Here is a 19,824-nt window from a genome sequence, read left to right as displayed (position 1 = left end):
AAGTTTTAATTTTAGAACTATAGTTTTATAAGTTTTGATTTTCTAGCAGTGACTTTTAGTCTGTGGTTTTTCTAGGAACCCTAATTTGCAAAGTCTGATTTTCAATAATTAAATCATTATTTGCTTTGGGGATTGAATCTATTGCTTTATATTAGAAATTGAATTTTGGTTGCAAAAGTTTAAGGATCTCATTGGATTTTGGAATTCAACCAAGTCTCACGGTTGTATTTGGAATTAAAAAAAATGCGTTTTGAGATTTTGGAATTTATGGATTAAAATTACTGAATTCACAAACTTTTGGTATTATTAGATTTTCTAGAATTGCTCTTTGATTAGAATTTGGAATTTGATTCATCATCTATTTGATTACCATCAAATTCAAAATCAAGTATTGGTTCGTATAGCGACCTGGGTATAGGTTCGCAATATGTCTAGTAAGTATACTAAACTAGAAAAGTTGATGGGAAATAAAAGAAAGTTTAACTTGGACGATATTGATTCCAATAAGAAACCAAAAGGAGGTTGTTGGATGTTAGGGATAGAATTTCATAGCATGTGGATCACGGATCCTCAAGTGTAGCATGGATCACGGATCCTCAGTTCAATTTGAATTAAGGATCCTCAGGAGACACTGCGAGAATAAGGATCCAGGATCCTCATCATTATCCTAATACTAACAATTGTTTCCATCACCTTTTGGCTTATTTTGCAGGTATGTTTCGAAGAAGACTTATTCCACGCGAGATTCCAGGGGAATATTCTCTACATTTTCAACATGTGCATGAGCTAGTGATCGTTAATGGTGATTGTGGGTGATGGGCTAATATTTCGGATAGTTAGTTAGGATATTTTTAGCTAAGAATAAAGGGGTATTGAGCTTATTTTTAGAAACACTTTTGCACTCCAGTTTACGAGCAACACTTCTGCTACTCTCTTTCTCGAACACACACACCAGAAATCATTGTATCAAGATCAATACTTCCAAAGTTGTAAACTTGTTTGATTAATATACTTGATAGTGATAGTTTTCACTATCCAAGGTTTTTTATGCCGGAGATCATTCATTGATCAAGGCTTTTTCCTCGTATAAATCCTTATGTTCAACATTCATTTCATTCATTCATTGTTTATACATTTGTTTATTTAATCAAGCATATTTGGTTGTATTATCCTTGTGTGATTTTTGACCAAAACAGTTTGGCGCCCACCGTGGGGCTATTGGTGCTTCAATTCTGAGAAATTTTGTTCATTTCATTCATTTCGGTTCATTACCTTCAACCACATGGCTTCTCAAGTGAAGAACACTTCAAGCTCCATGCCGGCGACCACCTCTTCAAAGGGCATTCCACCTTTGCCACCTGTTTCTTCTGGATCCCAGAAGAATGATGAGAATGCTGCGAAGAAACAAACCCCCGTTTTCTCAAAACCAACCACTACTATTTCTTCTAGTCCTACTAACAATGATCTTTATTCTTTGATTTTGCAGATGAGGGATTACATGCAGCAGCAGGACAGAACTAATGACAGGATCCTTCGAGAGATTGACGACATCAAGAAATTGAGGAGATCAGCGGAGGATCACTCTCCTTTGATGCCGAGATCGCTGAATTTCGACACTCCAGTCATAACTGCCCAGCACTCTACAACATCAGATGTCCAGTACCAGGGTGGATCATTGGGAATGAGTTATGGATCATCGGCAATGACTCAGGCTCAAGGATCCTACTTTCAGCCTTTAGGATCCTCTCTTCAGCCTCAAGGATCCTTCACTAGTTCGGGAGGATACATGGGGACGCAGACAGTTCAGGGATCCTACTCTCAGTATCCAGGATCCTCATCTCAGGTTCAAGGATCCTCGTCTTAGGGTCAAGGATCCTCATCTCAGGCTCACGGATCCATGGATTACCCTCCAATACCTCCAGCTTCGGTGTATCAAGGATCCAACATCTTTCAGGATCAAGGATCCTTAAGAAGTGCTGAACCCAGAAGTTCAGAGATTCACTTAGGAGACTTCATACCTATGCAAACTATTGCTTCATCTGGTCCCTCAATTATACCAGAATCTCGCCAATATGGATTTATATCAGGAATTCCTAACCTGAATCCTCCAGGAGGTAACACTTTGAAAACTTCTTATAATGCTAACCATGGCTTTGTGCAGGATACAGGAATCAACCAATCTATGGCTAAGGAACTGCAAAAACTCAAGGATATGATATCCAGCGTTCCAGGAGTGGTTAAGCCCATTCATGAAATTCCAGATGGGAGTCATAAGATATCTTGTTTTGCACCACCTATTTCTGATGCAGAGACACCAAAGCGGTTTCAGACACCAAACATGAAGCTGTATGATGGCTCAACTGATCCAGAAGAGCATGTAGCTCAGTACAGAGAAAGGATGGAGATCAATCCCATTCCTGAGAGGTTAAAAGAAGCATGTCTATGCAAGGGTTTCGGATCCACGCTGACAGGATCAGCTCTTAAATGGCTGCTAAGTCTTCCCCCTTACTCTATTACTTCATTTGATAATCTAGTTAATTTGTTTAATAGCCAATTCTCATGCAGTAGGAGATTTGAACGATTAACTAGTGACCTATATATGGTAACACAAGGTCAAAACGAATCACTTAGAGATTATATCACTAAATTCAGTAGAGAATCCTTAGAGATTCCTAATTTGGATATTGCTACGGCCCCTTCAAAATGGGTTTACTTAAAGATTCACAGTTCTATGATGATATTGTCATGACCCCTTGTAGGAATCTTGATGAAGTAAGAACCAGGGCTCTTAGATTCATCCGCCTTGAGGATGATAAAAGGATCCAAGAAAGACTGGCAGGATCCTCAAAGCAGGAAAAACAAGGATCCTACTTCAGGAACAACAAGTCCAAATCATATAAGAAGTCTGAGAATCAAAACATGCATTCAATGGAGCAAGAAGAGGATGACGAAGATTATCCACCCATTTCTGAATATTGCTTTGCTGTTGATAATAACGAACTAATCCTTGCAATACAGAATCTAGGTGAAAAAGCAAGATGGCCCAGAAAGAGTAATAAGCCAGCTGCAACAAAAGACAAATCCAAATGGTGTGCATATCATGAAGATTTCGGTCATCTCACTGATAAGTGCATAACACTCAGGAAAGAGATTGGTTACTTGTTAAGCAAAGGGCATTTGAAGGAGCTGTTTGGAAGAAAAAAGTCAAGGATCCAGGATCCTGAAAAGGTTCCAGAAAGAGCTACTGCTCCTCCAGCTGATGCACAAATCATCAACTTCATTTCTGGTGGATCAGACATATGTGGCACTTCCTTTTCAGCAGCCAAGAGGCATGTCAAAGAAACAAAGATGGATAATGGGAATAGATCCACTCGAACCTGAATCCTTACACAGGAGAAAGTTATATCCTTTGATGAGGATGATTGTGTGGATATTCAGGATCCTCATCATGATGGTCTTGTTATTACTATGTTTATATCTAATAATTTTGCTCGCAGGATTCTGATAGATGGAGGAAGCTCAGTGAACATCATTCAACTTGATGTCCTCAAGAAGATGAACATCCCTGAAACAGAAATTATCCCAAGATCGTCAGTTCTTGTGGGATTCAGTGGAGAAACCAAGAACACATTGGGGGACATTAAACTTCCCATTTACATAGAGGGAGTTAATTCTTTTCAAAAAAATTGTGTTATAGATTGCTTATCCTGTTGCAATGTTATCCTTGGCAGGCCGTGGATACATGACATGAAAGCGGTTCCATCTACATACCATCAATGTGTGAAACTCCCTACTCCATGGGATGTGGTGAAGATTGAAAGTGATCAACAAGAAGCCAAGAATTGCTATACTTCATCAATGAAACCAGCCTCAAGACCTACGGAGCAATAGCAATTAAAGTATCCTCCAAGAGATGTCCTGGAGGCAAGAGAACAAGATGTGAAAGATATCCTGATGGATCCTCAGGATCCTGAATCCAAAGTCTTTATAGGATCCGGGATCCTCAATGACATCGAACAGGGTTTAGTATCCTTCCTCAAGAACAGAAAAATTACCTTTGCCTGGAAGCATGAGGACATGACAGGTATTTCTAAAGATATTATTACTCATAAGCTTGGCATTGAAAGGTCGGTCAACCCCATAAATCAAAAGAGGAGAAAGTTTGCACCTGAGAAGAATGCCATCATCCAGGAGGAGGTAGATAAACTGCTCAGAGCAGGTGTGATTAGAGAAGTTAAGTATCCAAGGTGGTTAGCCAATGTGGTTGTTGTTCAAAAGAAAAATGGAAAGTGGAGGGTATGTGTCGATTTTACTGATTTAAACAAGGCATATCCCAAGGATCCTTTCCCATTACCCCACATTGACTCCATGGTGGATGCTACCGCGGGTCATGAGTTGTTGACTTTCATGGATGCTTCATCCGGATTTCAACAAATTCAGATGGAACCATCTGATCAAGAGGATACAGCCTTTATGACCCCTACTGGTAACTATTGTTATATTGCTATGCCGTTTGGACTAAGAAATGCGGGTGATACCTACCAAAGGCTAGTTAATATGATGTTTAAAGGACAAATTAGACACATGATGGAAGTCTATATAGATGACATGGTGGTTAAGTCCAAGAGAGCTGAGGATTACCTTAGAGATTTGGAAGAAGCATTTGATATCCTTGATAAATTCAACATGAAATTGAATCCTTCCAAGTGCCACTTTGGTATAAAAGCTGGCAAGTTCCTAGGTTACATGGTGACTGTTAGGGGAGGATTTTCCTATGATCAGTGATCCTCAATTGCTGTCGAATTTAAGGATCCTTAAATGTGTTTGAGTTTAGGATCCTCGGAGAGTATTGTAGGATCATGATCCAGGATCCTCATAGTGATCCTAACACTAACGATTGTCTGCTTTGAATATGGAATTGTTTTGCAGGAGTACGTGCTTGGACTTGGTCATGGCGATATTCCTGGAGCATATTCTCTTTTATTCCGCACGTGCTTGACCATTGTGAACGTTATGGAGATCGTGGGGAGAGTGCACGAATTGCGGATAGTTAGTTATCTTAGATATTTACTAAATTTAAAAAGGGATAGCGAGCTAGATTAGAACACTTGGCTATTTTTGGCTACAAACACACACTCGTACTGCTCTCATCAGTTTACAACACTCTGCTCGGTGATTAAACATCATTTTCACACATTTCATTCTAGTGATCCTTGTAACTAGCTCGCTATCATCCGAAGTTGTAACACATATTTTGTTTAATCTAAGTTGGTGATCGGTAGTTTCCATCACCCGAGGTTTTTTGTGCCGGAGATCAACTCTTGATCAAGGGCTTTTTCCTCGTATAAATCCTTGTGTCATTTGTTCATTACATTTGATTGTTATCCTAAGCATTGTTCATTGATTCAAGCATCACACCTCACACATAAAGATTTGGTTGCATTATCTTTGCTTGACTTTTGACCAAAACAGTGACAAAAAGAGGCATAGAGGCAAGTCCAGAGCAAATCAAGGCGATTGTGAATATTAAGTCTCCTGCCAATGCCAAGGATGTGCAAAGATTGACAAGGAGGATCGCAACCTTGAACAAGTTCATCTCAAAGTCACCAGAGAAATGCAAGGAATTCTATGACATCCTGAGAAAGAACAAGAAATTTGAGTGGACTGAAAAGCATGAGAATGCTCTCAAAGCCCTTAAGGATTACATATCCTTAGCTCCAGCCTTGATGAAACCAGAAAAGGGGGATATATTATCCTTGTACTAGGCAGTTTCTTCTAAGTCGGTAAGTGCAGTCCTTGTAAAGGATCATGAAGGTACCCAACATCCTGTATATTATGCATGGTTGTAAAACAAGGTTTCCAAGTCCGAGTACTCCCTGAGTAGTCGCTACAAGGTAGGCTGCCGAGGCGACTTTCTCTAACTCCGCCTAATTACTTGGAATCGATCAAACGCATTCAGACTCAGCCAAAATCAGATCTAGTAGGTCAATTCGGGCCGAGTTTGACTTAAAAAATAATAAAACATAATTTATATGACTATCATATTAAATAATGAATATCATTTTCACGTATTTCGTTATAAATATTAGTAAATTTATGTTATTAGACATATAATTAATTTCCGAAAAACTAATTTCTTTATAATTTAACATGTCCGAGTACTCCCCGAGTACTCTCCGCCTATGCCGAGTACTCTCAACTCCCCGGTCGACCGACTAGGGAGCGCTTAGCGACTTTTGCAACCATGATATTATGTAAGTAAAAGTTTGCTTGATGCTGAATCCAGGTATTCACATTTAGAAAAACTTATCCTTGCTTTAATTATGGCATCTACTAAACTATGCCATTATTTTGAAACTCATGCTATTATTGTTAAGACTAACTTTCCAATTAAGAATGTTCTCAGGAAACCTAAAATGTTAGGTAGGATGGCAAAGTGGGCAGTAAAGCTTAGTGCTTATGAAATAAGATATGAACCAAGAACCGCCATTAAATCCCAAGCCTTGGCCGACTTTGTGGCTGATTTCAGTAGTGATCTACAAAGGGAAGCTGAGTTGGAAGTTCAACAACTTGAAGAGACTAAGGATCCTTGGATACTCTTCACAGATGGGGCTTCAAATATCAAGGGAACTGGACTGGGAATACTACTAAAATCGCCACAGGGGAACATAATACGCCACTCAATTGCTTGTGAGTTTCAAACTACTAATAATGAGGCTGAGTATGAAGCCTTAATAGCTGGTTTGCAAATTGCCAAGCATATGAGGATCAGGTATCTTGAGGTACATGTAAATTCATTGTTCATTACTAACCATTTTAATGGTTCTTATGCTGTTAAAGGTGAAAGACTAATCAAATATCTTGAGATAGTCAAGAAATTGGCAGACTCTTTTGCTTCTTTTAGTTTGACACAGGTACCCAGGGAAGAGAATGCAGAAGCTAATGCTTTGGCCAACCTTGGATCATCATTGAAGATTCTAGAGGATATTAAAGCAACAAAGCAAGCCATGGGAGGGGGGGAGGTTTCTTTTTTATGTCTCAAAACCGCATCATCCATATCTTGACTCCCGCTATTGAGGATCACATAGCTATGGAGATAGTAGAGGATTCTGCAATCATACCTAGTGATGGTGCACAATCAAATTCAGCATCCTGGATCCTTCTAATCATGAGATATATACAACATGGAGAGATCCCTACAGGAGACAATCCTAGAGCTTTCAAAGTCAAGGTATCTCAATTTACAATATTAAATAACATGTTATATAAACGGTCTCTTGCAGGTCCATATCTAAGGTGCATCGAGGATACTGAAATTCAAGAAGTCCTAAAGGATTTTCATGAAGGAGTTCGTGGAAACCACACTGGGGGCAGAGCACTGTTAGAACAGGATACTATTGGCCTACTATGAAGAAGGATGTTGTGGATTACGCAAAGAAATGTGACGCCTGTCAGAGACACAGCAATATCCTTCATCAACCAGCGGAGCTCCTGCATCCTATATCCTCTTCTTGGCCATTCATGAGATGGGGAATGGATATAGTTGGCAAACTTCCAAAAGCGCCAGGAGGAAAAGTGTTTATGTTTGCCATGACTTATTACTTTTCCAAATGGATAGAAGCTGAAGCATTTGCTCAAGTCAGAGAAAAAGAAGTGATATCCTTTATTAAAAGAAACATTATTACCAGAATTGGTATTCCTTCTGAAATTGTTTGTGATAATGGATCCCAATTTATTGGGAGTAGAACTACTAACTTTTGTGACAGTTGGGGGATTAAGATGATAACATCAACACCAGTCCACCCACAAGCTAATGGTCAAGCAGAATCATCTAAGAAGATCATCATCAACAACTTGAAGAAGAAGCTTGGATCTAAGAAGGGAAAATGGGCAGAAGAGCTACCTTATGTGTTATGGGCTGATAGAACAACTCCCAAGAATGCTACTGGCCAGACTCCATTTTCTTTAGTGTTTGGAGTAGAATCAGTGATCCCTACAGAGATGGTAGTTACTACTACAAGAATAAGCATCCGTGATCCTGAAAGAAATGCTGAAAACTTGATTCAAGACTTGGATACTATAAAAGAACTCAGGGATTTGGCAAGGATACAATTGGCTAGTTATCAACAAAGGATGGCTGGAGCTTATAACAAGAATGTCAGGATCAGAAAGTTTCAAGTTGGTGACATGGTGTTGAGGAAAGCATTCCAAAATACCACAAATCCTGCTGATGGCAAGCTAGCACCAAAGTGGGAAGGCCCCTATCTTATTGAAGCTGAGGCAGGAAAGGGGGCATACCGATTGTTAACAATGGAAGGTGATTTGCTACCATGAGCTTGGAATGCTGTCCACTTGAAGAGATAGTTCATGTAAGAAGGATCTAGGATCCTTAGTCATCCTCATATCTGGAATACTTAAAGGATCCTTAGAGGATATATGATCCTCATTCTGGTAGTGATTTGAATCTAATTTATTTAATCCTTTAATTTATTTGATTACAAGGAGAAGGATTCAGGATCCTTTATCCTTTTTCACTAAGTTATGAGTTTTGCAGAAGTGGGTGCATCTTCGACAAAGGATCAAGTATCCACGCAAGTCTCCTAAGTTTTATGGGCTTGTCCCCAGTTTTATGGGTTTATCCCCAGTTTTTGGGCTTGTCCCCAGTTCAAGGTATCTATTACCTCCTACGAATCAGGTTCTTACACCTTCGCCAGTAACGCACGATCATCCTGGTGCAGTTAAAGGCAATGGGACCAGTACCCGCTCTAGGCGTTGACAATTTCATTGTATTGGTTGTATTTAGGATCCTAAGTATAATGGTAGACGTACCATACATCCGTTCCTAAGGTTTCTAACGTTTTCGTGTTAGCTAAGGTTTTGGCATCTTCATGTCACTAAGTTTGGATAGTCGCCAGTAAGGGCCATACTCCAGTTTACACAAGATCCTTTGGGCTTGCCCCCAGTATTTTGGGCTTGTCACTAGTTTTTTGGGCTTGTCCCCAGTTTTTTGGGCTTGTCCCCAGTTTATTGGGCTTGTCCCCAGATTGTTGGGCTTGTCCCCAGATACTAACTCTTTCTTTTATAGTTGGCTTAGTCCCAAGTTATGTTCCATTTCAGGTTTCCAAAGCTAAACACTTAAGGATCCTGGATCCTAACCTTATACAAGGGTTTGTCTTTTGGTTATCACAATGGTAAGTATTAAGGATTTAGGATCCTATCTTGGATTCTCTGGTATGATCCCTAGTTATTCTAACTTTATTCTTAATTTATCAATGTTACCCTTATTCTTTGACAACGGGATATATGATCCTAAAGTTAACTTGTTTTTTAAACTTTTTGATTATAGGATATTTGATTCTTAATCATATCCTAAACTTTTGACTTAAACTGATTTTTATACCTTCACTAATAACTTGTAAATTCAAAGAATTATACAATAACAATTGAAAGGCAAATATACACAGAATGGACAACACAAAGATAGTCGAAAGGTTAAAGTTTTATTTATTTATCCGAAGTTAAAACCCTTTAAAGGTTGTCAAAATTACCTACCCCGAGCATCTACTAACAATACATGGCCTGTCCGCTAGGGTAGGTAAAGGGTGTCCATATTAACAAGTCTTAAAGTGTTGGAAAGTAGAGACGGCAGGATAATAGTGGCTTCATCCCCAAAACAGAGGATCACTCCACCAACTATCATCCTACCTATTGTTCCAAGGATCATTGATCCTTACCCCTAATAGCTACTGTTTAGTTATTACAGACCATAATTGTTCAGCATCAAAACACCATCAAATAACACCACAAAACCATAAAAAAGGGGCTCCGGCGGCGTCTAGATATATCCATCATCGCCCATTACTGCAGCCTAAACCTTCGCTGCATCATCACCACCTTTATCAACTGCCTCCTCCGCATGATCCTTAACCCCACTGCTCCCGGCTCCATCAGCTGCTGCCTCCTCAGCTTCATCCTCATCATCCAGCTCGGCCAACCTTTGCTTCCAACCCTCTTGGTCCCATTCAGCTTTGTCAAAGGCAGGATCCTCAACCTCCTTAGCCATTTGCAGCTTGATTTTCAGCATGGCAACAGTAGCAGAGTGCTTAGCCCCTTCCATGACTTTGGCCTTCTCTTGCTGGGCTGTGATCTGAGCCAGGACCAGTTCCTTCTGCAGCAGGTTGATCTCCATCTCCAAGGAAGAAATCTTCTTGTCTTTAGCAAGGAACATCTGCTGGAAGTCCAAGTTTTTCTGCTCAGCTTCTGCTAGGTGTTGACCAAGGAGCATTTGGATCTCAGCAAATTTATGCACAAGAAAAGTTAACAGTCAGGATCCCATATCCTCAGAAAGAAAAGTTCATATTTAAGGATCTAGGATCCTTACCTCGGAGACATATTCCTCAAACTGATGCTGAATGAGAGGGAGGCCTTCAGCGGGCTCAGCAGTCTTTCTCTTCTTGGCACCCTTGCTCCTTGTGCTAATACTCTTAGGGTTCGGGATGCTTAGGCTTGCAGCCAGCTCCTTTTTGAGAGACCTTGAGGAGGCATACTCTTGAAGATCACTTACACTGAACCTGGAAGCAGACTTTGAGGATTTTCCATTGCCTACAACCATAATAAGCAGATAAGTATTCATATTTTAATCAAATATATATATATATATATATATATATATATATATGTATACATGTGTGGATACTTACTTGACATGGTGGATGAAACTTCTACTGGATCTTTTGATTTTGGTGGGTAGGTTCTGATTACAGGGTCAAGCTTCCAAAAAGCTTCAATCCTCTCTTGGGTGGCAGGGGATGCTTGAATATGTGACAGGGTTATTGCTGCAAAGACAAAAATAAAGGATCAGTTATCCTCAAAAGAAAAGAAAAATCCTTACTGCATATCCTAATCTAAGGATCCTATATCCTATCATTGGTGTTCCACTTTTTGGGAAGTAGTTTCCTATCTAGAACAAAATCCCTCCTCACAAAGAAGAACTGATTCCTCCAGTTAGTGTCGTTTTTGGTGGCTTTCAAGATCGGGTGAGGCTGATCAGGTTTGGATTTGAAAAGGTATCGGTATGAACCATGACTCACAAGATTGTACAACTGACTCAACTCGGACATCCCTATGTTGATGCCCTCTTGCTCAACTATGTGCTCAAGTGTGTATAGGATCCTCCACACCATTGGCATGGCTTGTATGTAGCATAAGCCAGTAAGTGTGAAGAATCCCTGTGTGAGGGCAGGGAAAGGGTAGGTGAATCTGATTAGAAAAGGGGTTGTTGGAAAAGTGATCCATTTGTCTGAGACACAATCACTCTTGGTGGAGGAGTCAAAGGGCCTGAATATTGTGCCATCAGGGAAACAGGGGTGTAACCGATTGATATCAGGGTCTGTGAATCGGCATTGCTCCATTGAAGGGTTTTTGGTTAAACCCTGACTCTTCAATGGGCTGTTGTGATCAGGGTTTTTGGCAGGTGAGGATCAGTGGGTCATCTTCGCCATGAATGCTTGGAGAATAGAGGATCAGAGAAGAAAAGATCAAAGAAAAGGGAGAAGAAAATACCTGCTTGGATCTTCGGATGAGGATTTAAAGGAGAGAAGTCTCGAATTTAAAAGCAATTTGGTCCTTATCTCTAACCCTATATATAATGATTGTTGTTGCAGGTGGTGACTGTTGATGACATCAGCCTGTGACGGCTATATCTTTTACTAACGGCTAGTCCGAATTTCATTCAAACATGACTATCTAATTCGATATCAACTAGTCATGTTTGGGGGCAATTGTTAGGGATAGAATTTCATAGCCAGTGGATCATGGATCCTCAAGTGTAGCATGGATCACGGATCCTCAGTTCAATTTAAATTAAGGATCCTCAGGAGACGCTGCGAGAATAAGGATCCAGGATCCTCATCATTATCCTAATACTAACAATTGTTTCCATCACCTTTTGGCTTATTTTGCAGGTATGTTTCGAAGAAGACTTATTCCACGCGAGATTCCAAGGGAATATGCTCTACATTTTCAACATGTGCATGAGCTAGTGACCGTTAATGGTGATCGTGGGTGATGGGCTAATATTTCGGATAGTTAGTTAGGATATTTTTAGCTAAGAATAAAGGGGTATTGAGCTTATTTTTAGAAACACTTTTGCACTCCAGTTTACGAGCAACGCTTCTGCTACTCTCTTTCTCGAACACACACATTAGAAATCATTGTATCAAGCTCAATACTTCCGAAGTTGTAAACTTGTTTGATTAATATACTTGATAGTGATAGTTTTCACTATCCGAGGTTTTTTATGCCGGAGATCATTCATTGATTAAGGGCTTTTTCCTCGTATAAATCCTTGTGTTCAACATTCATTTCATTCATTCATTGTTTATACATTTGTTCATTTAATCAAGCATCACACCTCACAAAATTGGATTTGGTTGCATTATCCTTGTGTGATTTTTGACCAAAACATTGGAGATGTGGCAAACTGGGGCATTTCAAGAAAGATTGTCGTGTGAAGATTACGGATGGAAACAAAGCTAACATAGTGGGTCCAAGTGGGTCAAAAGATACAAATGCTTCACACGGTACGCTTACTAATTCTACTTTAAGCTTGACAACCCTATGAGTTTTGTAGTTGATTCAATTGGTCATTCTGGACATGTTAATTATTTACAAAACACAAAAATTGGATTTGATTCAGATAAACAAAATTTATTTTGTGATTTGAATAATAAACAAGTAAAAAGTAATATTTTTGAATCAAACAAATTCAATACAAATGTGCAGCCTACTAGCTGTGATGGTACAAACATAAGAAGTGTACAAGTCGGGAAAATCCCATTGAGGTATGAAATAAATGAAACCCGGTCTTCGGGTTGGTAATTGGACTCAAAATGTCCAATGGTTTATAAACATAATTCGGTTGAGAATTATGTATCATTTATTTCTGAATCCTTTTATGTACAAGATGATATGCTTGCATGGTGGGTAGACTCGGGTGCTACGAGTCACGTGTGCAAGGATCTCAAATGGTTTAAGGAATTCGAACCAACTGAAGATGGATCTGTACTAAGGATGGGAAATGTTGCAACTGAGCCCATCAAAAGAGTTGGAAAAGTTAGACTTGTATTCACGTCTGGAAAACACTTGTTGTTAGATAATGTGTTGTATGTACCGGGGATTCGAAAGAATCTCTTATTTGGAATTGTATTAAACAATTGTGGTTATAAACAGGTCATTGAGTCGGATAAGTTTATCTTGTCTCGACATGGAACCTTTGTTGGATTTGGGTATTTATGTAATGGCATGTTCATGCTTAATATTAATGCCCCGTTTGCTGTTGAATCTGTTTGTATGGCATCTACATCCTCTAGTATTGTTAAGAATGATTCACGTATATAGCATGCTAGATTAGGTCATGTTAATTATTATAGGATGAAAGATATGTCTAAAATGATCTTAATACCTGCCTTTGACATGCAAAACTCTAGTAAATGTCATACTTGTAAATTGACTAAAATTACTAGGAAACCGTTTAAAGATGTTAAAAGGGATTCTAAGGTATTAGAATTAATTCATTTTGATTTATGTGACTTTCATAGTACGCCCTCACTTGGAAATAAAAAGTGTTTTGGTCAAAAAATCAAGCAAAGATAATGCAACCAAATCTTTTGTTGTGAGGTGTGATGCTTGAATCAATGAACAATGTTAAGGATAACACAGAAATGTAATGAACAAATGACACAAGGATTTATACGAGGAAAAAGCCCTTGATCAAGAGTTGATCTCCGGCACAAAAAAACCTCGGGTGATGGAAACTACCGATCACCAACTAAGATTAAACAAAAAGTGTGTTACAACTTGGGATGATCACAAGCTTGTTACAAGGATCACTAGAGTGTATGAGTGCAAAAGTGTATAGAAATGATTAGTAAACTGCCGAGAGCTGTTCAAGTGTGTGTGTGTGTGAATTTGCCAAAACTGCTAAGTGTTTCTACTCAAGCTTGTTATCCCCTCTTAAATTTAGAAATAACAAAGCTAACTAACTATCCGAATATTGTGCAAGCTCCCCACGATCTCCCACAACGTTCACTAGTCCATGCACGTACGGAATATTATGAGCATATTCCCCAAGAATATCAGTAGAAATCAGTCCATGCCCACACTCCTGCAAAACAAGCTCATAAACAAGGTAGACAATCGTTAGTACAAGGATAACAATGAGGATCCTGAATCCTGGTCCTGCAACATATTATGAGGATCCTTAATTCAAACATAATTAAGGATCCATGATCCTGGCAGCACTTGAGGATCCATGATCCTTGGGAAATCCTCCCCTAACAATTAACCCCAAAATATAAGGAGTAATCTGTAAATTAATGAGTTATATTTTCTTGATCTTATCCGTAACAAACTAACGGATATATAGCCATTAGGATAGAACTATCCGTTATTGATCCTACGTCACTGAAGTGACAATCCTGCAAAACCATCATTATAAATTCAAGTTAGAGATAAGGGTCGAGGAGCATTTAAATTCGTGCGTTACATCCTTTAAATCCTCATTCGAAGATCCGATCAGGTACTTCTCTTTCCTTTCTCTCTTCATCTTCTCATTCTGTTCTATCTTCCTTCAACATCATCCATGGCGAAAATGGTCTTACGATCCTCACCAGCTAAGGATCACCACAAAGATAGCCCCCCTGAAAAGCCAGGGAATCATCAAGGACTCGCCGAAGGAACGTTGCTGCTACAGTGATCCGGATATAGACCGGATCCGTCACTTCTTTCCGGCAGACTCTGTTTTCAAACCTTTCGACCCTACCGCCCTGAGCGATTTTGTCTCTGCAACCTGGGTTGCTTTTCCTGCTACCCCATTTCTGATAGGGTATTCATATCCTTTCCCTGCTTTCATCCAATCTTTCTTCTCCCTTACCGGCATATCCTACGTTCAGGCCATGCCAATGATGTGGAGGGTGTTATATACCCTTGAGAGGATCATTGAGTAGGAGGATATTGAGCTATGAATGTCGGAGCTGGCAGAACTCTACAACCTTGTGAGCCACGGATCACACCGCTTTCTGTTCAAACATAAACCAGGCCAAGCACACCCAATCCTTAAGACCACCAAGAATGACACAAACTGGAAGAAACGATTTTTCTTCGTTAGGAGGGATTCCATCCCAGACAGGAAGGATCTACCCTTAAAATGGGCCACCCATGGTAGGATAGAGGATCCTTATAGAAGGATCATAGGATAACCCTGTCTCTGCTGAGGATCACTAATCCCTTCTTCTTGTTTTGCAGCTATTTCTGTTTCTCACATCATTCCATCACCTGCAACAGAGGATAGGATCACTGCTTTCTGGAACCTTGATCCTGCAATAAGATCATTCCAAGCAAACACCAAGGATTCTCAAGAAGTATCCTCAGGCTTAGTCACAATGTCAAGTAATTATCCATGTTTATATGTAATTAATTGTTTAAATGAAATAGGATAAGAATACTTATCTATTGTTTTGGGTTTGACAGGTGCTGGAAAATCCTCAAAGTCTGCCTCTCGTTTCAGTGTTAGTGACCTTAGCAATGTTGGTCCTCGATTGGCGAAGAAGAAAGCTACTGCTAGCCCCAGTGCTATAATCCCCAAAGCTACCACCTCCAAAGGGGGGAAGAAAAGGAAGACCACCGAAGCTGATAAGCTGGAAGGATTGCCTCTTATCCGCCACCAATTTTAGGAATACTTTGGTGTTGTAAGGATCACCTACTCTGCTTCATTATCCTGCCCACTTGAGGATCACTGATCTTGAATTCTACCTTGTCCTTTTGCAGAAATTCGTCGAGATCGAAATGCTCTTTGATGCATATACTGAGGAGGCGGAGCAGAAGCAGCTGGAGTTCCAAAGGTTCTTCCTGGCCAAAGATCAAACCATCTCCTCCCTCGAGAAAGACCTCAATCTGGCTAAGAAGCCGGTGGTAATTGCCCAAATTGATGCTGATCATGAGAAGCATGAGCTGCTGGTAGATGCCAAAGTCTCTGCCACGATTACCATGTACAAAATCAAGCTCCAAATGGCTCAAGAGGCTGAGGATCCTAACTTTGATAGGACCACCTGGGACCAGGAGGGCTGGAAGGCAAAGCTGGCCTGGAAGATGAGTAGGAGGCTACGGAGGTCCTGGCGATTGAGGCAAGTGGCAGCGGGAAGGATCAAGCTGGTGGTGATGCTGGTGGTGATGTAGCCAAGGTGTGAGCTGCTAAAATGGTCAATGATGGATATTTCTAGACGCGGCCGGAGCCCATTTTTTAGGATTTGGCAGTGTTTTTTGTGGTTGTTGATGTTTTAAACAATGTTGGGTTGTACTTTGAACAATAGCTTTAGGTTTAAGGATCACTGATCCTTTGGACAATAGGTAGGATAATAGGTGGTGGAGGGATCCTCTGTTTGGGGGATGAAGCCACTTGTTATCCTTCCGACTTTTATTTCCGGCATTCAGACCTTATCAAATATGGACACCCTTTGCCAACCCAAGTGGACGGGCCACGTTTTGCTGGTAGAAACTTGGGTTGGCAATTTTGACAACCTTTAAGGGTTTAATATTTTGTGAATAAATAAAACTTTAAATTTTTGGCTATTTTCCGTGTTGTTATCCTTGTGAATTCTCTACTTTCCAACTGTTGCTATATACTTTGTTTGAATTTATTAAGTAAAGAAGAAAAGTTGAACAAATCATGTTTAAAAGTTTTAGGATATGATCAAGGATCAAATATCCTATAGTCAATAAATTTAGAAAAGTTATGCAACTTAAGGATCATCAGTTCTGTTGTCAAAGGATAAGGGTCACTTATATAGATAAAATCAAAGTGAACAAGGATCATACCTGAGAATCCAAGTTAGGATCCTAAGCCCTTAACATTTATAATCAGGATAACCAAAAGTCAAACCTTAGTAGAAGGTAAGGATCAAGGATCCTTGGTTGTTTAGCTTCAAAAACCTGAAATAGAATATAACTTGGGACTAATCCAATATAAGAGAAAAGTTAGTAACTGGGGACAAGCCCAACAATTCTGGGGACAGGCCCAATATACTGGGGACAAGCCCAAAAGATAACTGGGGACAAGCCCAAAGGATAACTGGGGACAAGCCCTAAAGGATCATGTGTAAACTGGAGTATGGCCCTCACTGGCGACTATCCAAACTTAGTGACATGAAAATGCTAAAACCTTAGCTAACGTGAAAACGTTAGAAACCTTAGGAACGGATGTATGGTACGTCTACCATTATACGTAGGATCCCAGATACAGCCAGTACAATGAAATTGTCAGCCCCTAAAGCGAGTACTGGTCCCATTGCCATGAACTGTACCAGGATCATCGTGCGCTACTGGCGATACTGGGGACAGGCCCAAAAGACTGGGGTCAAGCCCAAATAACTGGGGTCAAGCCCAAATAACTAGAGACTTCTGTAGATACTCGATCCTTAGTTAAGGATACCCAAACCTTCTGCAAAACTAAAAATCAAGTGAAAGGAGGATAAAGGATCCAGGATCCTTATCCTTGTATACAGAATAATTAAAGAATTAAATAATTTGAGATTAGATCATTACCAGAATGAGGATCATCCATCTCCTAAGGATCCTTTAAGGATGTGGATCATGAATATTTCTAAGGATCACAAATCCTTATCACATGAAGTATTTTTTCAGATGGACAGCATTCCAAGCTCTTGGTAACAAATCACCTTCCATTGTCAGCAATCGATATGCCCCCTTTCCTACTTCAGCTTCAATCAAATAAGGGCCTTCCCATTTTGGTGACAATTTTCCATTAGCAGGATTGGTGGTATTCTGAAATGCTTTCCTTAATACCATATCACCAACCTGGAATTTCCTGATCATTACATTCTTATTGTAGGCTCTAGCCATCCTTTGTTGATAACTAGCCATCCTTATTCTTGCCAAATCCCTGAGCTCTTCTATAGTATCCAAGTCTTGAACCAAGTTTTCAACATTTCTTTCAGGATTACGGATGCTTGTTCTTGCAGTAGGAACCACCATTTCTGTAGGGATCACTGATTCTGCTCCAAATACCAAAGAAAATGGAGTTTGACCAGTAGCATTCTTTGGAGTTGTCCTATCAGCCCACAATACATAAGGTAGCTCTTCTGCCCATTTTCCTTTCTTGGATCCAAGCTTCTTTTTTAAGTTGTTGATGATAATCTTGTTGGATGATTCTGCCTGGCCATTAGCTTGTGGGTAGACTAGTGTTGATGTTATCATCTTAATCCCCCAGCTGTCACAAAAGTTTGTAGTTCTACTCCCAATAAATTGGGATCCTTTATCACAGACAATTTCAAAAGGAATACCAAATCTAGTAATAATATTTCTTTTGATAAAGGATATCGCTTCTTTTTCTCTGACTTGAGCAAAGGCTTCAGCCTCTATCCACTTTGAAAAATAGTCAGTTATAGCGAGCATGAATACTTTTCCACCAGGTGCCTTGGGAAGTTTACCAACTATGTCCATCCCCCATCTCATAAATAGCCAAGAAGAGGGTATAGGATGCAAGAGCTCTGCTGGTTGGTGAAGGATATTACTATGTCTTTGACAAGGATCACACTTTTTGGCATAATCCACAGCATCCTTTTTCATAGTAGGCCAATAGTATCCTGTCCTCAGGATCCTTGAGAATAATGTCCTGCCCCAGTGTGGTTTCCACAATCTCCTTCATGAAAATCTTTTAGGACTTCTTGGATTTCAAGATCCTCAATACATCTTAGATATGGTCTTGCAAGAGATCGTTTATATAACATGTTATTCAATATTGTAAACTGAGATACCTTAATTTTGAAAGCCCTGGGGTTTTCTCCTGTAGGGATCTCTCCATGTTGGATATATCTCATGATTGGAAGGATCCATGATCCTGAATGAGATTGTGTATCACCACTAGGGATAATTGCAGAATCCTCTCCTATCTCCATAGCTACATGATCCTCAATAGCAGGGGTTAGGATATGGATAATAATGATTTTGATATCCTCTGGAATCTTCAAGGATGATCCTAGATTAGCCAATGCATCAGCTTCTGCATTCTCTTCTCTAGGTACCTGTGTCAAACTAAAGGAAACAAAAGAGAGTGCCAATTCTTTGACTATCTCTAAATATTTGATTAGCTTTTCTCCTTTTACAGCATAGGATCCATTAAAGTGATTAGTAATTAATAATGAATCTACATGTACCTCAAGATACCTGATCCTCATATGCTTGGCAATTTGCAAACCAGCTATCAAGGCTTCATATTCAGCCTCATTGTTAGTAGTTTGGAACTCACAAACTATGGAGTGGGGTATTTATGTCCCCCTGTGGCGATTTTAGTAGTATTCCAAGTCCTGTTCCTTTAACATTAGAAGCTCCATCAGTGAAGAGTATCCAAGGATCCTTAGTTTCCCCTAGCTGTTGGACTTCTAACTCAGCTTCCCTTTGCAAGTCACTACTGAAATCTGCCACAAAGTCAGCTAAGGTTTGGGATTTGATGGCAGTTCTCTTAACTTAGTAGATGCCATAATTAAAGCAAGAATAAGTTTTTCTAAATGTGAATATCTGGATTCAGCATCAATCAAACTCTTACTTACATAATAAACAGGATGTTGTGTACCTTCGTGATCCTTAACAAGGATGGCACTTACTGGTTTAGAGGATGCTAGTAAAACATTGTGTCAGGCGGAATTTGGATTTGTAAACATTTGTGTATATTACCTACATGTATTTAAATGGATAACATGGGTTCAATCCATAGAGACACCCTGTAATTCTAATATTTGTAACGTGTAATAT

The 19,824-nt window shown here is 39.7% G+C and overlaps 1 protein-coding gene across 1 annotated transcript; it reads left to right on the top strand.

Moving 5' to 3' along the window:
- The first annotated feature begins 4,506 nt into the window (after positions 1 to 4,506).
- LOC110881907 lies at positions 4,507 to 7,064 on the top strand. The gene is made up of 2 exons (XM_022130044.1): positions 4,507 to 4,729; positions 6,841 to 7,064. Exons 1-2 carry the CDS (start codon positions 4,507 to 4,509, stop codon positions 7,062 to 7,064), a joined length of 447 nt encoding a protein of 148 aa, XP_021985736.1.
- The last annotated feature ends 12,760 nt before the right edge of the window (positions 7,065 to 19,824 follow it).

The sequence above is a fragment of the Helianthus annuus genome, chromosome 16, assembly GCF_002127325.2.
Source record: "Helianthus annuus cultivar XRQ/B chromosome 16, HanXRQr2.0-SUNRISE, whole genome shotgun sequence".
In the NCBI taxonomy this organism is placed as follows: domain Eukaryota; kingdom Viridiplantae; phylum Streptophyta; class Magnoliopsida; order Asterales; family Asteraceae; genus Helianthus; species Helianthus annuus.
This window is presented reverse-complemented; position numbering and strand designations above follow the sequence as displayed.

What these genes read in the sequence shown, in the direction of transcription:
- LOC110881907 (XM_022130044.1), top strand. Translation starts at nt 4,507, where the DNA reads ATGCCGTTTGGACTAAGAAATGCGGGTGATACCTACCAAAGGCTAGTT. An exon ending in CCACTTTGGTATAAAAGCTG is followed by an intron (nt 4,730 to 6,840) that starts GCAAGTTCCTAG and finishes ATGCTGTTAAAG; the next exon opens with GTGAAAGACTAATCAAATAT.